The sequence below is a fragment of the Acytostelium subglobosum genome (assembly GCF_000787575.1).
Source record: "Acytostelium subglobosum LB1 DNA, scaffold: scaffold7, whole genome shotgun sequence".
NCBI lineage: Eukaryota > Evosea > Eumycetozoa > Acytosteliales > Acytosteliaceae > Acytostelium > Acytostelium subglobosum.
The window spans coordinates 600,395-620,409 of NW_012236526.1; the positions used below are offsets into that span (position 1 = coordinate 600,395).

Below are 20,015 nucleotides of genomic sequence, written 5' to 3' on the forward strand. Positions count from 1 at the left end.
TGACTTGTGTGACACCTTGACATAGGATACTCTTCTACTCTAAGATACCTTTCAGTTGTCATCAATCAACCAACCAATCAAAACATTCATTAAGTAATCAAAGTTATAACTTTATTCGAATAACTATACAATGGTGTCATCAGCATCATCATATCAACTAGTTATAATAATCTTGTTGGTGTCATTATCATTATTTGGCTTTGTACCCTTTGTCTCATCAGCAGTATTGAATAGTGTTGAATGTAAGATTCATTGATGATTCTCGCACACATTGATTGATCACTCATACACATATACACGTATATAGTGGCATCAGTCAAATGGATCTCGTATCAGTACAATACAGGATGGAATATGTCTGGAACAACATGTACAGATATCTCAAATTTAGATTTGATCTGTGGAAATAACATGCAAACTGGTGAGGATACTGTAACAAAAATGTATGTTTTCCAATTCAATCAATCAATCAATCAATCAATCACTGACTAATAATTATTAAAGGATTATCCGTGCACCAAAGGGTGAACCACCAGGTATGCCAGACCCATCGATGACCAAATTATACTTTCCAAAGATGATGGAGCTGAATATGATTGGTGCAGTTCGACAGAATACATCATTTAACTTATTTTCATTGCTTGACAACTCTGGCAATAGTCAATCGATTGGTAGTATTCAGTGTGTATACTCTTACTATATATCAACTTCCTTCCTTCCTTCAATCAATCACTGACCAACCTTGTTTTGATAACCATCACAATTTAGAATGACACAGTGTACAGCTGATGGAATTGAGGTCCCTGCCTTTTTCCCAGAGTTCTTGCCCGTTACATTTTTGTAAGTTAAGTTTTATTATTATGGATTGTACTTATTTAACACTCATTATTAATAACTATGATGATATATATAGCTCAGCAACATCAACACTCTTCACCTCATCGATACCTCAATCATTATTCTCTTCTGTTTCGCTAGTATCAATGACATTGAATTTCATCTCATTCGATAATCCAACTAGAACATTATTCTTTGATCCACTCAAGACCTATAATGCCCTTTCCACCTTGTAAGTATTAATATAATATCTTTATTCTTTTGTATTATACTCACACTATCAATTCAATCAAATAGGATAATTAATCATCCCAACCATCCATTATTTAACAACTATATAATTGATGATGATCATTTTCCAATTATTAATTCAATGTATGTTTAATGGTTCTAACTCTCGAGCCAGTAGGATTAACTAACTAACAATCAAAATAATAATCCAAACAAGTCAATTATATAATCCCTTTGATCACAACGTTACCATCAACTCATCCAAACTAAAGTCTTGGCAGTCATCATTCAACACAGTCACTCCCAACAATTCATTCGTTAATGTTAATGTTGCCCCAGCATTAATAAGTTTGTAAATATCATCCATTCATTCAATCAATCAAATACCTAAAATTACCATTAACTAACGTATCAATCAATCAAATAGGGGAGTAGCAAACTGTAGGATCCTACCTCTCTCATTGACTCATTTAAATCTTACTCATTTGTAAGTAAACTGATCTGTCATCCAGTCAGTTGTTGATGATGATGTCATCACACTCCAACACTAATATGTTAAATCAAACACTAGATATCTAAGCTACACCAATGATATAACCAATGTAAAGAACCTGACTGCTTTGTAAGTGGATCCATGGAGATGATCAAATACTCAATTCCTAAAGTAATATACTAATTATTTGATTGATTGATTGATATAGGCAAATTAAAGGACCGTTGTTCACTCAATTCCCTCAATCAAGCTATTTCAAGACCACTGGAGGTACTCTGTAAGTTGATCAATAATTCAATTATTTATAATGATCATCCTACTAATATTATTTTAATAATACATTCATTAGAACTATACAGGATTCAAATTTATCTGGACCATTGCCACCTCAATTGGCACAAAGTCATTTGTACTCTTTGTATATCGCCAATTCAAGTGGATCCAGTGTGAAGGTCAATGGAGAGGTACCAGAATATGCATGTTCAATTGAGAATGTTGATCTCACTGGCACCTCAGTCACATCAGTACCATCATGCTTCATGTGCTACGCCAGTAACTTCACCAATAGGATCAAATTGCCCTCCACCGTCACCATTCCCTCAGGCTTTGTTTGCAGTAAGTGATATTCAAACATCATTCAACATAGCAATCACTCACACAACATTGATTGATTAATATAGATGTAATCTTGGACACTGAGTACTTTATAATTCCAAAGGGTACACCAATGCCACATACATTGACATTGACTGGAAAGAACTTTGGCTATAATCAGATTAATGATTTCTCTCCACCATCATTGACAAAGATATACGCAAACACTCTATATACGTAAGAATATCCCTTGGAATGATTGATTGATTGATTGATGAATACTAACTTCCATCAAAAAATATTAGTGTCCAGATCAATTCCACAAGTGGCAATATGACATTGGTATTCTCAAAGATGAACCAGGTCAGCAAGATGATAAAATGGTCTCCAGAGAGTATGTGATTGATCAATCAATCAATCAATCAATATTGAATAACTGACAATTAATCAATGACCCACCAATCATGTAGCCCCAACCAATGTTTCCCAGGTAATAGGTGAGATCAATGGAAAGGAGATGTATGTTACCTTTATTGGTATATTCATGGATAAATTCCCTTATATAGTCAAGATCTATGGCAATGATTGTGAACTCAATTACCAAACAACTTCAAGATATACTTGCTATGCCAACCTGACACAACCAAAGTTGAACAACCTTGCATCTATTGGCACTACAATTACATCAATGAACGACTTACCAATTAATCCACATTGTAAGTTACCCACCTCCAAGTGTAGGAAACTAAGTGATCACGTATCTAACAATCATTCATTTATTAGACTGGCCAAACATTTGGGATGCAACACCCTTGACTACTGAAGGTGGAAAGACTACTTTGACGGGATACATTGGTGTTGAGATCGTAACCACTAGAGTTGTGATCAATAATGTAGAATGTGACATCACTGATACCATTCAAAATGGTGGAGCTGGTCAGTTCGTATGCAATGTCCCTGGTCCCCTTCAACCAGGAATGGCCAACCTCACAGTTCTAATCAACACCAAGCCATTCACATCATTCCTTGTCCTAAAGATTGGTATGTTAACTTGAGTGTTTCATAAATCAATCAAACATACTTACTCAATTTGATCATTCAATCATATAGAGGGAAACAATCAACCAACGATTAACAATTGTCTTGCACCTGGATCAGTAACAAATTGCACTGGCAATGGTCTATGTATCAATGGAGCATGTCAATGTAATGATGGTTATGCTGGATATTATTGCGAGGGACAGCTCAATCCTGGTGTGATCATACTTCCAAACAATACTTCACCATCAGTGGACATCATCACACCATCATCACAATTCCAATTCAATGTTGTGGCCATTCAAGAGTTGAATGGGACTATGGGACTCGTCAAGGAGATGATCACTGATCGTTGGACATACAATGAGAACACAGTCGATCAATTGAAGATGTTCAATTACAAACTGGACATTGATCAGTCTGATGATACATGGTCCGATCTCAATGTGATGGTACAGTTCTCTCAATCACCCTTGGCCAGACAAGTCCAATTTGCCGGACATACTGTGAGCTACACTCCAAATGCTATCAAGATGACACTGAACATCACTGGATGGTCATTCGAGTCCAATCTCAACATGTTGCGTGTGGTCTACAAGAGTGACCTTCAGGTCAAGGACGGCGATGGACAATGCAGGGGCTCGAGTGTTGAGCAACAGGTCGACCCGCTGGCCAACCTCCAGTTCCTCAAGATCGTCTACAGGAACGCATCGTACTATGGCAGGTTCTTGCCATACGCCTCTGTGGATGGTCGCCCCAGCTACTCACTCAATCAAGTGATCAACACCACCAACAACAACGAGACCACTTACATTGGCACCGCGATGCCCATTTGCAAGCAGTGCTGGATCGATCCAGACTTCACGGTTCTCACAGCTGTTGACAACAGTGTTGCTGATGGATGTGTCACCAAAGGAGGTGGTGACGACAAGGCATTGAGTACATGGAAGATTGCAGTCATTGCTGTATTCGCCGGATTGGTTGGACTATCCGTCATCGTTGGCAGTGCCATCTTCATCCAAAGAAGAGCAGTCTACAACAGGGAGAAGATGAGAATATCACACAAGCTTCATCAAATGGATCGTAACAAGCATGAACTATAAACTAAACTAATAATTATTGAACATTATTGATGAGTTGGACATCATTGATGATTATGAGTTCGTCAGGAAGTACGACATATGTTACCAAGATATTTTGGTCAAGATCGAACGAAAACAATTCAATTAAAACGAATAAATAAATATCTCGGTACATCATGATTGATCAAGAGTGATGGGTTTGAAGGTTCAAACTTTCAAACAGACACACATCTCGTTGTTGTTTCAAAATCAAACAAATACACACTCTGAAATTTCAAACATATATAAACACATAACTTATAACTTATAACTTGTATCTTTAGATACATATACAACAACAAGAACAACAACCATGGGTGGTGTAGCAGATGATGGCTCAACATATAATAAGAAGACAGGTGAGTGAGCGAGTGATTGAGTGAGACATTCAATGAACGAACGAACGAACGAACAAATGAATGACATCAATGAATGAGGTGACATGCTGAATGAATGACTGACTTACACTATATAATGATGATGGTGATGATTAGCAATGGCATATATATTCAACTTGGTGGTTGGTATAGGAGCATTGGCATTGCCTGCTGGTTTTCAACAGGCTGGTATAGTGCTGGGAACATTGTTCTTGGCATTCTCTGGTACACTGGCCTATATAACGACGACATTCATCATTGAAGCACAATCAGCTGCCAACTATCTGTTGGCAACAGAGGATGCAGGACCCAATGAACAATCTGTACTGATCAATGGTGAAGATGAGGCTCAATCATCAAGCAGTGACAATGAAGATAGTCCCGTATCACCATTCCACACACCTGGTATTAACAGTCAGTTCGAAATCGTCAAGAGAACAGAGGTTGGTGCCATGACCAAGCAGTTCATGGGTAACATCGGTTGCAAGATATTCTACGTTGTCTTAGTGGTATGATCATCCTCGATCCAAGGCATCAATCATGTTCGATCATTCACTCATCCACTCATTCACTCAATCATATCAATCAACATTTAGATATATCTTTATGGAGACTTGGCAATCTATGCTGCAACAGTACCAACATCATTGGCAAAGGTCACAGGAGGATTCACAATTGGTAGTTTGGTGCTCTCTGAACATAACGTCTATTACTTCTATCTGACGATCTTTGGATGCTTCGTTGGTATCCTATCAAACTTCAACTTCCAAAAGACCAAGTATCTCCAACTTGCCACCCTTGCAACCAGGAACCTTGCCTTCTTCGTATGTCCATCCAGTCCAGTCCACATCACTCACTCAATCAATCACTAACTGTAACTCAATCATAGTTGATGATCATATTATCGATTATATTCATTGCCAGTGGACAAGGAGCCAAGGCTGGTACATTGCCAATGTTTGAGATATCAAAGCTGCCACAGATGTTTGGAGTGTCAATCTATGCATTCATGTGTCATCACTCATTGCCATCGATCATCACACCAATCAAGAAGAAGAACCGTACTAGTTTAATGATGCTTGCTGACTTCTCCTCTATCTTTGTCGCCTACGTCCTACTCTGCATCACTGCCGTCTTTGCATTTGGCGATGTCACCAATCCAACATGTACACCTGCCACCACCGACACCTTCATCCCTTGCACAATCCAATCACTCTACATCTATAACTTTACATCATACAGTAAGTATCAACCCTTGGCCACTCACACTCTGGACACTAACCAACCAACCAACTTCCATCCGTCACCTCATACAGACATCAAGTTCTTTGCCATCTTCCTTGGCTTGTTCCCAGTCTTCACTCTATCCACAAACTATGTTCTGATCTCAATCACCTTGCGTAACAACCTTATGAACCTAGTAACCTGGAGAGGTAAGCATACTTATGACACAACCACACAATGTCCATGACTAACTCACTCCAACATGTAGCCGAGGTATTCAATCCAAAGTTGAGGAGCATATTCTTCTCACTGCTGTCATCATTGGTTCCAATATTGATTGCATTCTGTACGAGGAATGTTGGTATGTTGGTGAACATCACTGGATCTTATGCAGGTCTGGGTATTATGTTCTTGATGCCAGTTGGTCTATCCTACTTCTCCAACAGGAGATTGACTGAACTTGGTGTGACCAATCCATACAAGTCTGCATTCTCCCATAATGCTGTCTATATATTCATCCTAGTAGTAAGTGTAATCTCACTTGGTTTGACCACCTATAACAATGTCATCAAGTTAAAGTAAAGTTGTGGCTTGTGGCCTTGCCTACCCCTCCCACACTCCAATCATCAATGTCAGCTGTGTATAACTACAGGTCTAAATATATGATTGTATGCTTCGATGGATATCCGATTCAAGACATTCTCTTTCTCTGGAAGCCCCAATAAAGGACTCTGGTCCCGAAGGGGTTGTCCTGTTTTGTCAAATTATATTACTAAAAATAATATCTGGGTCTCAGTCTTTCACCCCACTGGTCCCCAGGTCCAACAAAGGGGCATATGAAGATGAATGAAGTGTTCATTGTTCCCAACAACGTTGATCATATAAGTATAAGATAGAGATAAAGATAAAGATAAAGAAGTATGAGTTGCAAATCACCCCCAACGTCAACAACACAATCACATTCACAATCACAAGGTGAGAATGGAGGAGAGAATGGTACATTGATCATCGCAAGAGCATGCAAGGAGATTGGTATTGAACATGTGTTTGGTATCGTTGGTGTACCAATCACTAATGTGGTGGTGGAGATGCAGAGACTGGGAATGCCATTCTACGGATTCAGGAATGAACAGGCATCCGGCTACGCCGCCAGTGTGGTCGGCTACCTGACTCGCCGCCCCGCAATCTGCTTCACTGTCAGTGGCCCAGGCATGATCCACGCTATCTCTGGTCCAATGAACGCCATGGCCAACTGCTGGCCAATGATCCTCATGTCTTCATCCACCGGCATCAACGACGTGGAGCGTGGCGGCTTCCAAGAGACACCCCAGCTCGAAGCCGCCCAGCTCTACTGCAAGCGCTGCTACACTGTCAACTCGATCGAGGCATTCCCATCGATCTTGCTCAGCGCCGTCAAGGAGAGCATCAGTGGCCGTCCCGGCCCAGTCTACATCCAGATCCCATCCAACGTCATGACATCAAACTCGACTTGCGCCATCAAGCAGCTGACCCCGCTGGCCGAGTTCGAGGTGGGCGCAGGAACCATCACAACAGCGCCACGCAACAAGATCACATCGGCTCTCAGCTTGCTACTTGGTGCCAGCAACCCATTGGTCGTTGGTGGCAAGGGAGCAGCGTACGCACGCTGCGAGGACCAGCTGAGAAAGTTCATCACCACCGCCAACATTCCATTCCTGCCCTCTCCAATGGGCAAGGGATTGGTTCCAGACAATGACGAGCATGTCGTTTCGTCCGCCCGCTCCATCGCCCTCAAGAAGGCCGATGTTGTTTTGGTGATTGGCGCGAGACTCAACTGGATGTTTTCATTCGGCCAGGCACCAACATTCAACGAACACGTCAAGTTCATTGTGATCGACGTCGATGCCGAACAGGTCGGCAAGAACATCGACCCAGCCAACTTGGTCGGCCTCGTTGGCGATGCCAACCAGGTGCTCACCGAGATGAACGAGCTCCTCGTGGCCCAACCCGCGCTACTGAGTGCCCGAAACACACATATCGATGCTTGGTGGAGTGAGCTTCGCGTCAAGATCGCTGAGAACTCAAAGAGCCTCCAAGCCCAGCTCGCCCAGCCACAGACACCAGGCGAGTACCTGACCTACCATCAGGTGTTCAATGTGATCCGCGATCACCTGCCACACAACGCCGTCGTGGTCAACGAGGGTGCCAACACAATGGACATTGGTCGCGTGTGCATAAACCACAACGAGCCAAGGAGTCGTCTAGACTCTGGCACACTCGCCACAATGGGTGTGGGCATTGGCTATGCTATTGCGGCACACGGTGTGTACCAGGGCGAGCGACCAATCATCTGTATACAGGGCGACAGTGCATTTGGATTCAGTGGCATGGAGATAGAGTTGGCGTGTCGCTTCCGCATGCCAATCCTGTTCATCATCATCAACAACAATGGTATCTATGAGGGATTGGAGTCGACGCCAGACGAGGGCTTCTGTCCCAAGACCATGCCACCCACCGCACTCTCGCCCAAGACCCATTACGAGACGATCATACATGCATTTGGCGGAGAAGGTCATGGCGTGTCCACTATTAGCGAGTTACAATCCACAGTCTCATCCACATTGGCCAAGATCAAGAACAACACACTCACCATGCCAGTGCTCCTCAATGTCTTTATCAAGCCATCTGGTACCACTCCCAAGATCCTCACCAAGCACTGAGGTAACTAGTTACATATACATATATTCATGATGATGGAAGAGTCGTATTTCGAGTGTGTGCATGTAGCATCACATACATACAAAGACTCATTCATTGATCATCATTTGATTGATTGATTATAATAATTAAATTGATTATACCTTTATACAGGTAATAATAATTCCAAACATATATATAACTTATACCTGTTCCAGTATTCATTGACTTGGCTGGGGGCTATGGTTAGAGTGTCATTGATGCCCACTCACCCCTACCACATTCCATCAATCGACAACACACACAATCAAAGTGTGTGATCAATCATTCAATCACACACATACAGACACTTAATCAAACACACACACACTGTTTCCAACTCTTGATTCAAAGTGGCATTGACTGATGGGTCCACCCCCAAGTCAGACTCGACTCCCTCATATGCTTAATCATGTAGAGGCGTAGACCCACTACACTTATTAATCAATCAATCAAACACACAACTCAACTCACGTACTTATTATATATAGATATATAACTACATCCTCTCACACACATATAGACTCACACACACAAACAAACACTCCATGATAATACGATCGGTCGCTATACTATGTTGACGGCTAAGTGCTTATGACAGTTTGTTTGGGCGTGTGAGAGTGTGGAGGTAGAATGACACTTGAGCTTGAGACCAGCCAGCCCAGCCCGCATAAGGCTAAAGTGTTTAAACAGGTATACCTGTTTAATTTAACAGCTAATGGGGAGATCACTACTGATCTCCAGTCTACCTACATACCTACTATAATATTTTCAATGGAGGTGCCAACATATATTTAAATAAGTCAACTGGACACTCAATCATCATCAAATTGAATCGAACAGAATTAATTATTTATTTATATCTTTACAAATACAAATATATACCTGAAATATATTTTATATATCTTTATCCAACAGATTAGTTTATTTATATTATATATATATTATTAATTATCAATCACTTTACATTCCATCATTTTCCAATTTCCAAACTCCAATCACAAACCTAATAATTTTTTAATTTTAAAACAATAATTATTATTATAATGACAAAATTAATATTAATATTGTTGATGACCATTGTCTGTACAATGACATTGGTCAAGAGTGAGACATTTGGCGGCACACTTCAGACTAATGACGAATGGTACCTGGTGGGCAAGTTCTGTTTTACCAGCAACTCACCAACATTGACCACAAGAATCGACTTCTCAAAGACACCCAACGTCACTCTGTTGCTCTACTCTGATCTTGACACGCAGTGGGGCAGAGTCCAGAACCTCGGACTGTCATGCTCTGAGCGTGTGATGGCCTCCAGCGCTCAGATCTCCATGATGAACAACCTCAACGGCCAGACGATCTCGGTCGACCAGCGTCGCGCCAGATGGTGGTACTTTGCCTTTGCCAACTGCGACCAGCCCAGTCTCACCGGCTACCAGATCGACATCCCCTCGTACGAGTTGGAGTTTGTCAACGATGGCGACTCGTTTGACGCACGTATCTCGGCCGATGTCCAGGGCATCCCCCAGGCACAGATGTTCTTCATTGTCTTCTTCTTCCTCTTGCTGGTGGCCTCGGTCGTCAACATCGTCTTCCTGTGGAACCGCAACCTCGAGACCAAGGTCATGAAGATGTTCATCGTCGTGTTGGTGTTCAAGGTGCTCGGACTCTTTGTCTGTCTCGTCTACTGGGGTGTGTTCTTCCGCGACGACTACGCCACCAACGGTCTCTGGTTGGGTGGCATCACTCTGGACCTCGTCTCGCATGCCTTCTTCATGCTCCTTCTGTTGCTCGTCGCACAGGGCTGGGCCATCTCACCATTCTATGGCAATCGCAACAACAAGATCATCACCACAGTAATGTTCTTTGTTATCCTCATCATGTCGATCGTCGTCTACCTCGTCCCAAGCGTCACCTTCATGCCATCCAAGACCTACGTCTTCTTCTACGACACCCCAGCTGGCTACGCACTGCTCGCCTTTTTCCTGGCCATCATGATCTGGTTCATCGTGCTGTCGTTCGCCTCATACGTCAAGCAGACCGATGTGATCAAGAAGAAGTTCTTCATGTACTTTGGCCTGATCTTCACCGCCTGGTTCCTCCTGCTGCCCATCAGTGTCGTTGTTGCACACTTCCTCAACAGCTGGGTGCGCCAAAAGGTCGTCGTCATCTTCAACCTTGCCATCGATGGCATCTTCTTCTTCATCCTCACATTCCTGTTCCGTGGAGCCAAGTCCAACCCATACGTACACATCCTCGAGTTGGAGCAGAAGGAGAAGGGTGTTCGCATGGATGACAAGCCAGACTCACATAACCAAGCTTAATAAGTTATAAATCAACCGACCCGATACATATACATACATATCTCACTTTTCTATCCCTTATTGATCAATATAAGATATATAAATAAATCACACTTTTATAAGTGTATTAATATAATATAATAATTATAACTATCTATTATCTATATCTCAACAACAAATATCTAAGTTAACTTTTGGCAATGACCCAAATAGAACTGTTTGAAGATTTGAATCGAATGGATCTGAAAAGGCGCGTTTCACTCACACATACACACATTCTCAACCATGGTGCCATTCAAGTTCTTTTCCAGAAACTCACCCTTTCCTTGGTTTGTGTTCTCACACCAACCATCCAACAACAAACACGTCAACAACAACCAACAAAGTGACATTCCCACTTTTATGCACACACACAAATTCACACACATAAACAAACAGATAACACGTTCTTATTCACTCTCTCTCTTCTCATTATCTTTTTGTAATTTACCCTATATAATTAGAACTCTCTGTTGATGCGATTGCGATTGATTGCATTGTTTGCTGTAATCGATTATTGATCAATATAATACAACAACATCATCATCAACATCACTGCCTACCCACTACTACAACATTGCTAATTACTGTATTACTAATTAATTAATCGATTATTTACATATATATATATATAATATACAATAACTATAAATTATATATAAATATATTCTAGAATACGATATTATATACTTATAGAGTACAAAGTATCACCATCTGAGTTGGTGAGGTATACAACAAACAGCAGGCATACATACAGATAGATAGACATCGCAGCAACAGAGTACATATTATTTATATAAATATATATATATATATTTTTACGATCATACACACATACTTTAAATGATATCAGACATGCCTAATAACAAGGCATCAGTGTATGATGACTATGATATCACTGATATAATAGGAGAGTAAGTAAAATATAACATGTGCACTTGGTCTACCAGTGGATAGCTGACACCCTACACTCACAACACAACTCTAGAGGTACATTCTCATCTGTTACACTAGCAACTCACAAGAGAACAAAAGAGAAATATGCGATCAAGGTATGTCACGCACCTCCTTAGCAAGAATCATTGAACCCAACGACTAACTAACTCAATCAATCAATCATATAGATCATAGATAAAGCATGTATAAACAACAGTCAACGAAGAGAGATGGTTGATTGGGAGATATCAATCCTACGAAGGTGTAACCATCCCAACATTGTTGAGTTTTACGAGGTCTTTGAGTCCGACGAGGACATTTGTTTGGTACTCGAATGGTATGTGTTGTACACGAGCACCTGCACTATTAATACTTGTCCACATTACTAACACCTCTCGTCATCATCACTTGGACTTATAGGGTTCCAAATGGAGATCTATTTGATAGAATAGTTAAAGAAGGAGTTTTCACAGAGGAGGAATCACGGCAAACGATGATGTCGATATTCTCCGCTGTGGAGTATTTACACGACCGCTCATTGGTCCACCGCGACTTGAAACCCGAGAACATATTGGTTGGCTCTGGTGGCGTAAAGCTAGCAGACTTTGGTCTTTCAAAATATTATGAAGAGGCTGTTGGAATGGAGTCGGCATGCGGCACACCGGCATACAGCGCACCAGAGATCAACAACAACCAGGTCTACAGGAAGGGTGTGGACATGTGGAGCTGTGGATGTATCCTGTACTTCATCTTGTTTGGCAAGCCACCATTCTATGACAACGACGAACAAAAGATATATGATCTCGTGTCACAAGGACGATGGACATTCCCAAAGAACTCGAGTGAGGTCAGCGATGACGTCAAGGACATGATCAGGGGACTGCTGGAACACGACCCCTCGAAGCGCTTCACAGTCAAGACTGCGATGGCTCACCGTTGGATCACGCAGACCGATTCCTCGCCGATGCCCTCTCCATTCATCCAATCCACACCCACCTCCTCGACCCAGACTACACCAAGAGCAATCACATTGTCCAACAATGGTTCCTCGGTCAAACTGCGCATCTCCAATTCATCAGCGCCCATCCCCATCAAGAAACAAAGTCTATTGCGTTCCTCGTTGAACTCATCAATCGAAGCATTCCGTGGACCGCTTACACCTCCTTTTTCCTCACTTGAAGAAGGCTCATAAGCTTATGTGCATTCACATCCAGTATCTACATGACATGGATGAATGCGCATCATCATCATTTGAAACAATCCATCCCATACTCCCAAACATTCCCGACTACCAACATGACCAACAAACATCTAAGGTGTGTTTGTTCGACAGACTAATGGTCCATTACCTACACCAACAGTCAACCATCCAGCTAGCCAGCCATCCAGCCAGCCAACATGTATTTATTAAAACCACTTGTTCATTGACACAGATAGAATCAATCATGATGATTGTATGTGAATAGATATATTTTATTGTACAACAACGGCCAGTGAGAGGTAACTTTTGGACAACAACAACAGGACAAACTACGCGTTTGCTGTTGGCGTTTAGATTAGGTCGGACCTCTTGCAGTTCCTGGGCTCACGGAGCAACGATAGTGAGTAAAGCTCGTCCTCATTGGACACCATGAGATTGACTAAGAATTCGTACAGTCTTGGATTCTGTTCGAATGTGTAAGGATTCTTTTGGCAACTCCTAATGCTTCTGAGAACACTGTAAACATTCTTGCTCTGCTTCAGATTGATTCCGTCTGCGCTCTGTCCGGCGGATCCTTCTTGGTAGAAGGTAATATCCTTTAAAAATACACCTCTGCATTTGATTTATGAGTGTCAGTTGTCTTGTCCTGCAGACTAAATTGATTGATTGAATGATTTCAACTTACAGATATGGTATACATGGTTGCTTTCCATAAATCGAGTTTAGCTCAGTCCTGTATGTCTCATGATTACCTTCGACAGTCATCAATGCTTGTAGTTCTGAACATAACTGTTGATGGGGAAAGAGGGAGATTGTCAGTAGGATGTTCACTAACATGTTGATCACAACAAACAAACTTCTTACCTTTTGGATCTTTGGCTTTAGCTCTGCAAATGTAAACTTCAGTCGATGGATTGGAGCTTCATTCAATCCAGATAGGATGGCCATCAGCGAATGGTAGTTGGCATGTGAGCGTAGGACCTTGGCAACCTTTAGTAGCTTACTGATACATTTGACACGACCTCGTATCTTCTCCTCTTTCAGAATGACGGTGCACACCCACTTGGTGATGAGGTTGAATCGGTCGATGGCGGACCTGATGTTGGGCGCCAGATGCTTGGTCTTCTCCTTGGCCCAAGCTTGGTTCAGGAACTCGTCCGAGTGTATCTTGGAGTAGATCTCAAACTCTATCATCGTCAGCTGTCTGGCAATCTCCTCGGCTGGCAACGAGAGCACCTCGGAGAACACCTGAGAGGGCTTCCATGACATCATCCTCAGGCCAACCTTTGTCGCTCGCTTGTTGGCATTGGATTGAGGGTGTCCGATTCCTCCAGGCTGCAGACCAATGTCAAACTTGAGCACCTTGATGATGAATGATCGCTTCAGATAGTTGGTCAACGATGTCTTGTCGACGAGGATGTGCTGCAGGAAGATCTTGAGCACATCAATGACGTCTTGGTTAAAGTCGGCCGACTGTTCATCGATCAGCTTCTTTAGCACCTTGCAGACGTTGTGTTGTATAGGGCTGACTATCCTCTTTTTCCACTCCACCGGCGAGATAGGAGTGGCCTCGATTGGTCGCGGTACATGGAATCGTTGTAACAACTTGTATATAAGCTTTGGTGTTGTCGTGAACGTCCTGTATGTTGTCAAACATGCATTGAGCTCTGATATATCTGGATTGAGTGAGTTAGTGAGTTAGCGATTGATTGCTACGACAGGCCTGGTCCATGAGCTCGCTGGCAATGTATTTACCAATGATTGTGATGATTGATGTCAGCTTCTCAACCAATTGATTGAGTGTCATCAAATACAACTTGGGCGTTGTATCACCTGGCGTGACGGGTGTTGGTGTAGGTGCCACGGATGATGCCAGAGCTGGTGATGATGTGGACAAGGCATCGATCTCGTCGACGGCTGTGCTTGGTGTGGCTGCAGTGGCCAGTGGCGTCGCTGTGACTGAAGTTGTGATTGGTGTCGCCGTGGCGGTGGTTGTGGTCGAGCTTACAGTGTCATCCATTGTATTCTCTTCGATGGACAACTTGGAAGGCTGGACCAATCCCGATCCACTTGAGCCCAATGTCAAAGGTGATGATGTAATGCTATTGTTTGCGTTGTTGTTGCTACTGCTTCCAGATATATTGCTGAGTCCTGCGAATGCCAGAGGTGATAGTGCACCAGGTGACAACATCGGTGGTGTAGATATACTAAGTGCCGCGTTGATCTCGATGTAGTACTTGACAGGATTGACCTCATCCCATATGCTTATATCCTCCTCGTCTATATAATGTGTTAGAGATGGTATCTAGGTCCAGAGCAAAGCCAAAGACTATACATACCATTATACAATCGCTTCTTATATTGGAGATAGAGATGCTCCCAAATGTTTCCATTGGATACAGCATGGTTCCATCGCTTGCATACCAATAGACAGCTGCATATTGAATTCAAGTCCAATGTCATGAATATCCTGGTGAGTATCGATGAGTTCTCAGACATCTTAGCCATATCAACACGTTTGATTGCTGAACTCATTGTTAACTAATAGATGACACGCGAGAGTATATTAGAATGATTGATAGATTGATTGATTGATTGATTGATTGATTGGGTGGCAGATTATGCTATACATACTCTTCTCTGGATGCTTAGATTGATCCCTCTGGCCATATCGGATGTTGACACAAGGTAACCCCTGACAAAGGACTTGAGGATCAGCAAAGATGGATAGCCCAGCTTGAGTGGCTTGTGATCAACAACCTTGCGCAATAGCTTGGCCACACGAAGTTGAATGGGCACCTCGACCATCCTCCTCCATTGATCCACATTGGCCGCATAGCAGAACTCCCTTGGCACCAGGTATCGCTGGATAAGTTTGCGCAGTAGCATTGTGGCGGGGAACGTATGGCAGTGATTGATAAACTCGTTGACCTCATCGGTGGATGGCACGCTCGTGAGTGGCGTGAGCTTGCGCAGTGTAAAGTTGAGTGCCATCACTGTGGAGTTGGCCTGTGATGAGACGGCCGTCGCCATTGATGCGCCAGTGGCCAGAGACAAGGTGCTTCCGCCCTTGCCCTTCTTTCCAACGTCAATCACAGACTTGCGCTGGTCCTTGGAGGACAACGTGACGCTTCTCTTGTCCTTAGTACTCAGAGACTTGCTCGAAGCCATTGCGGCGGCGGCCTGTTGTTGCTGTTGTTGATGTGAGTGGCTTTGTTGCAGCAACTCCTCGTCCCACAGGTTGACATCGCACGGCTCCTCAAACACCTTGAGGTAGTGCACCGTCAGGTCCTTCCAGAGCGACTGGGTCTGGTTGACGAGTGTGTTCAATCGCTTGCCGACCCTACTGATCGTCAGCAGGTCTTCGGCGACCATGAAGCTGAGCACGTGTACAATGACCGTGTCTGTAAGATCGTGCAGATTGAATGTGACAGTGGTGGCTGAATGTTCGTCGATTGCAACACTCAATGATGTGTTGCTAAGCATCATCTCATCGCTGTCACTTGAGTCCTCGTCGTACTCTTCCTCAGAGCTGCTGCTCTCATCATCGTCATAGTACATTGGCTTGGGTGGCAGTCTTGGCGTCACGCCATTCAGTGATTCGGCATCGTCAAGCTCTGCGGCCAGACTGCATGTTGTAGTGGTTGTTGTAGGTTGCTGTTGTTGCTGTTGTTGCACTGTCTCTGACCGGGCCAGTGTTGACATGTCCTGAATGATCATTGATTTTGGTCTGGCGTCCTCCAGGGAGGAGGCCGAAGCGGACAGCGATGTGACATTCATACTGGATCGTTGATTGAATGATATGAATGATGATGATGCTGATGCTGAGGTTGGTGGCGAGGCGGTGGTTGTCGACTCGCTTGCAACTCTCTTGTGTGAGGCGAAGCTCCAAGAGGGTGACAATGGTATCGTTGGAGATGGCGTGCGTGGTGGGTCCGATGATGACGATGATGATGTTGATGGTATATTGAGTGCAGGTGTCGTAATCTGTTGTGGATTTGGCTGTGACTGTTGTTGTTGTTGTTGTTGTTGCTGTGCCTTGCTCCAAGGTGATGAGCCAGGGCTGCCCTTTGAAGGTATCTCTGGGAAGCTCAATATAGACTCCAACAGTGAGTCTGTTGTGATTGATGACGTAGTACCAGTAGTACCTGTACCAACAGTACCTGTTCCTGTCTCTGCAACAATAGTTATCTTTGTTGGTGTTGTCGTTGTAGTATCGGATGTGGGTGTGGTTGAGGCTGTGGGCGAGTTCTGAGTGGATGTGTCTGGTGATGTCGGAAGCTGAGGCTCAATGAATGATTGTGTTGGCGTGACACTTTCGAGAACAGAGCCAATATAAGTCTTTGACATGAATGGGTCGTCCTTATCAAATATTACTTTGTTATCGACTCCTTGTTGTTGTGTTACTCCTGCTACAGTTGCACTGTTACTACCGGACATTGAGAATGTTCTTCGTTGTATTGACAGAGTTGGTGATGATCTTGAGAACTTCTGTTGTTGTTGCTGTTGTGTATCATCTACAGTTTGTTGATGTTGTTGTTGTTGTTGTTGTTGTTGTTGTTGTTGCAGTATAGTTGTGACTTCTAATGAAGTCGATGGAGGCGATGATGACAAACTGTAGTTATTGTTGTTGTTGATGTTATTGTTGTTGTTGTTGTTATTGTTATTGTCCGTGGATGTAGACATGGACGTGGACATGTTTAGCCTTGAGCGGGACACGAGACACCTCTAGATGTTGTTGCGCTTGCTTCCTTTCTTTTCACAGCAGCATAAAAGAGATAGACGTTGGGTATGTGGGTGGGTGAGTGAGTGGGTGGGTAGGTAGGTATGTGGGGTGAAAGAAAGAGATAAGAGGCTTTGGACGAAGTGTGTATGTTGTATGAATCTGAATCTGTGGTGGGGTTGGTTGGATTGTATGAGTGAGTGAGTATGTGAATGAATGAATGAGTGAGATGGATGGTTATGTATGCTATCAATCGTCGTGTTCTTGTCTCTTGCACTGCATATAATGAATGAATGAATGAATGAAAGAATGAACTAAATTGCTTGATTTGGTCTGTTTTATAAAAAATCTCGCTAATAATAATTTATTTCAATTTTTGCAACACACAAACAAAACAAGTTAAATTATCTGTTTTGATGATGGTGATGTTGTTGTTTTTGATGTTGTTGGACCCAATGCAGAAATGAATCGCTTCCTTTGTCATCAAACAACAACATCAACAATGGGAGTCGCATTGTATGCTTTGTTTTGGGGGGTTACCAGGGGCCGGGACATTCGATGGTGTTCAAGTAAGTTGTTGTTCTTGTTGCTGTTGTTGTAATGTGTGTGAGAGATTGATACCATCGAGAAAAAGATTATGACTTTTCCCTTTCATAGTTAGAACCCAACAACTGCCAAATATGAACATGTTTTTAGAGTTTCCGAAAAGTATCTCTACCAGGCCAATGACTTCAAGACGACATTCGATTATATTTAAACAGGAATAAATAAGACACTAGGTTATAAGTTGATGGCTAATAATCAGCCATTGAAGATCATGTCAAGTCAATAGGAAATCAGCAATGAGCAAGTTTTGAGGAATAGGAGTCTATTGATTGATTGAATTGTTGAGAGGAAAGATAGAGGACTTCAGCAGGGTGAACTGGAGTAGGAGTTGGTATCATTCAGGAACTCACTAGGGCACCAGAAGGTCTGGAGTGATGGGGAAGAGGAGAGTGCGCCAAGACTAATATAATTTGTAGCACGTGATCCATAACGTTCTTATCCATTCTCTCTACTTCTTTTTCTTCTCTTATTAATTAATAATCAAGATTGAACTGAGGGTATGGCCCTTATTGTATTAACAACACCAACAAGAATGACCGGTCAACAATGGGGTTTTTGTAAATAAAGTGATCATAAGCCAATGATCAAACAATGAAGAGTACCGATGTAATGTCAGAGTGGTAGGGGTTAAGATGTGGAGCCAAACACAATGATTCAGAACACAATGATCATCCATGAGTAAGAGTGTTTAGAGTTCGTACTTAACTTTTGGATATATGATCTGTGGTGTAGGGCCTTAAGGTTAGAGGGGGAATTTAACAATGCCTCTAAAGAGGGTACCTCCCATCAGTCCATAGAAAGGTAGTAGGTTAATGGACATGAGGATCATCTTTGGGTTTACATATCTGGGTGGGGTACTCATCATTGTAATTGATAAAAAGGTAATTAGATGCGCTTAATTTTAATGATGAAGCGGAAAGTATATATTCGCTACTTGAATAGAACTAAAATACCTATCAATCCCATCCTTAAATATCGTATAATTATAAATATTAGAAATAATTCCCAAAAAAAAAACTATATAATTTAATATAAAAAAACAATAACAACTACAACACCGGAAAGATTCCAACAATGTTCAAGTTCTTGTTTCCAACAGTGCTGGTATTTGTCCTGGTATTTTCTAGCTTATCGTTGGAAACCAAAGGTAAATATTAATATTTGATTATAGAAATTAATTAAATATTTTGTTATTAATAATTAATTGTTTGTTTTTTGAATAAATAAAGCTTTGGAGGCACATTGTAGTATTGCGTGCCCCTTTGACCAGGTATGCTGCCAGCCATTACCAACTTTACCTGCAAAATGCATAAACAAATCTACATTCTTCAAATGCCAATTGGGACAGTTATGTTCGGTTGGTCAAGATGGAAAGCCTCATTGTTATGATCCAACATCCCAAGTGTCTACCTCTGCCTCCACTACAGTTTCCACTCAATCAACTGTGGCCACTACCACCGCGTCAACTGTGTCAGCCAGCAGCTCAACGACATTCACTACTACGGTGTCCACTCAATCAACAACTGCTTCGACAGTTGCATCAACGGTGTCCCAAGCTAGCGCCTCCACTGTTGCCT

General features: G+C 42.4%; 6 protein-coding genes across 6 annotated transcripts; 5 read left to right on the forward strand and 1 right to left on the reverse strand.

The window, feature by feature from the left end:
- Positions 1-130: 130 nt before the first annotated feature.
- SAMD00019534_041210 (hypothetical protein) lies at positions 131-4,296 on the forward strand (the record flags this gene model as incomplete). The annotated part of the gene is made up of 17 exons (XM_012900626.1): positions 131-242; positions 308-443; positions 505-681; positions 769-840; positions 914-1,069; positions 1,135-1,212; positions 1,286-1,420; positions 1,496-1,555; positions 1,640-1,690; positions 1,770-1,838; positions 1,911-2,176; positions 2,242-2,392; positions 2,461-2,549; positions 2,626-2,674; positions 2,771-2,871; positions 2,939-3,196; positions 3,266-4,296. The coding sequence occupies 17 exons, from the start codon at positions 131-133 to the stop codon at positions 4,294-4,296; spliced, it is 2,991 nt and encodes a 996-aa protein (XP_012756080.1).
- A 331-nt stretch (positions 4,297-4,627) lies between these two features.
- SAMD00019534_041220 (hypothetical protein) lies at positions 4,628-6,494 on the forward strand (the record flags this gene model as incomplete). Its single annotated transcript, XM_012900627.1, has 6 exons — positions 4,628-4,673; positions 4,809-5,200; positions 5,288-5,515; positions 5,581-5,932; positions 6,008-6,124; positions 6,184-6,494. Coding segments are annotated over 6 exons (1,446 nt in total), but the record flags the coding sequence as incomplete, so codon positions are not given.
- A 257-nt stretch (positions 6,495-6,751) lies between these two features.
- Positions 6,752-8,614, forward strand: SAMD00019534_041230 (hypothetical protein; the record flags this gene model as incomplete). The annotated part of the gene is made up of 2 exons (XM_012900628.1): positions 6,752-6,800; positions 6,891-8,614. The coding sequence occupies 2 exons, from the start codon at positions 6,752-6,754 to the stop codon at positions 8,612-8,614; spliced, it is 1,773 nt and encodes a 590-aa protein (XP_012756082.1).
- Positions 8,615-9,658: 1,044 nt separating this feature from the next.
- On the forward strand, positions 9,659-10,948 carry SAMD00019534_041240 (hypothetical protein; the record flags this gene model as incomplete). The annotated part of the gene is made up of 1 exon (XM_012900629.1): positions 9,659-10,948. A coding segment is annotated over one exon (1,290 nt), but the record flags the coding sequence as incomplete, so codon positions are not given.
- Positions 10,949-11,815: 867 nt separating this feature from the next.
- On the forward strand, positions 11,816-13,100 carry SAMD00019534_041250 (hypothetical protein; the record flags this gene model as incomplete). Its single annotated transcript, XM_012900630.1, has 4 exons — positions 11,816-11,886; positions 11,961-12,024; positions 12,097-12,245; positions 12,329-13,100. 4 exons carry the CDS (start codon positions 11,816-11,818, stop codon positions 13,098-13,100), a joined length of 1,056 nt encoding a protein of 351 aa, XP_012756084.1.
- A 359-nt stretch (positions 13,101-13,459) lies between these two features.
- On the reverse strand, positions 13,460-17,807 carry SAMD00019534_041260 (hypothetical protein; the record flags this gene model as incomplete). The annotated part of the gene is made up of 6 exons (XM_012900631.1): positions 13,460-13,721; positions 13,795-13,898; positions 13,974-14,785; positions 14,865-15,389; positions 15,449-15,650; positions 15,744-17,807. 6 exons carry the CDS (start codon positions 17,805-17,807, stop codon positions 13,460-13,462), a joined length of 3,969 nt encoding a protein of 1,322 aa, XP_012756085.1.
- Positions 17,808-20,015: the final 2,208 nt, after the last annotated feature.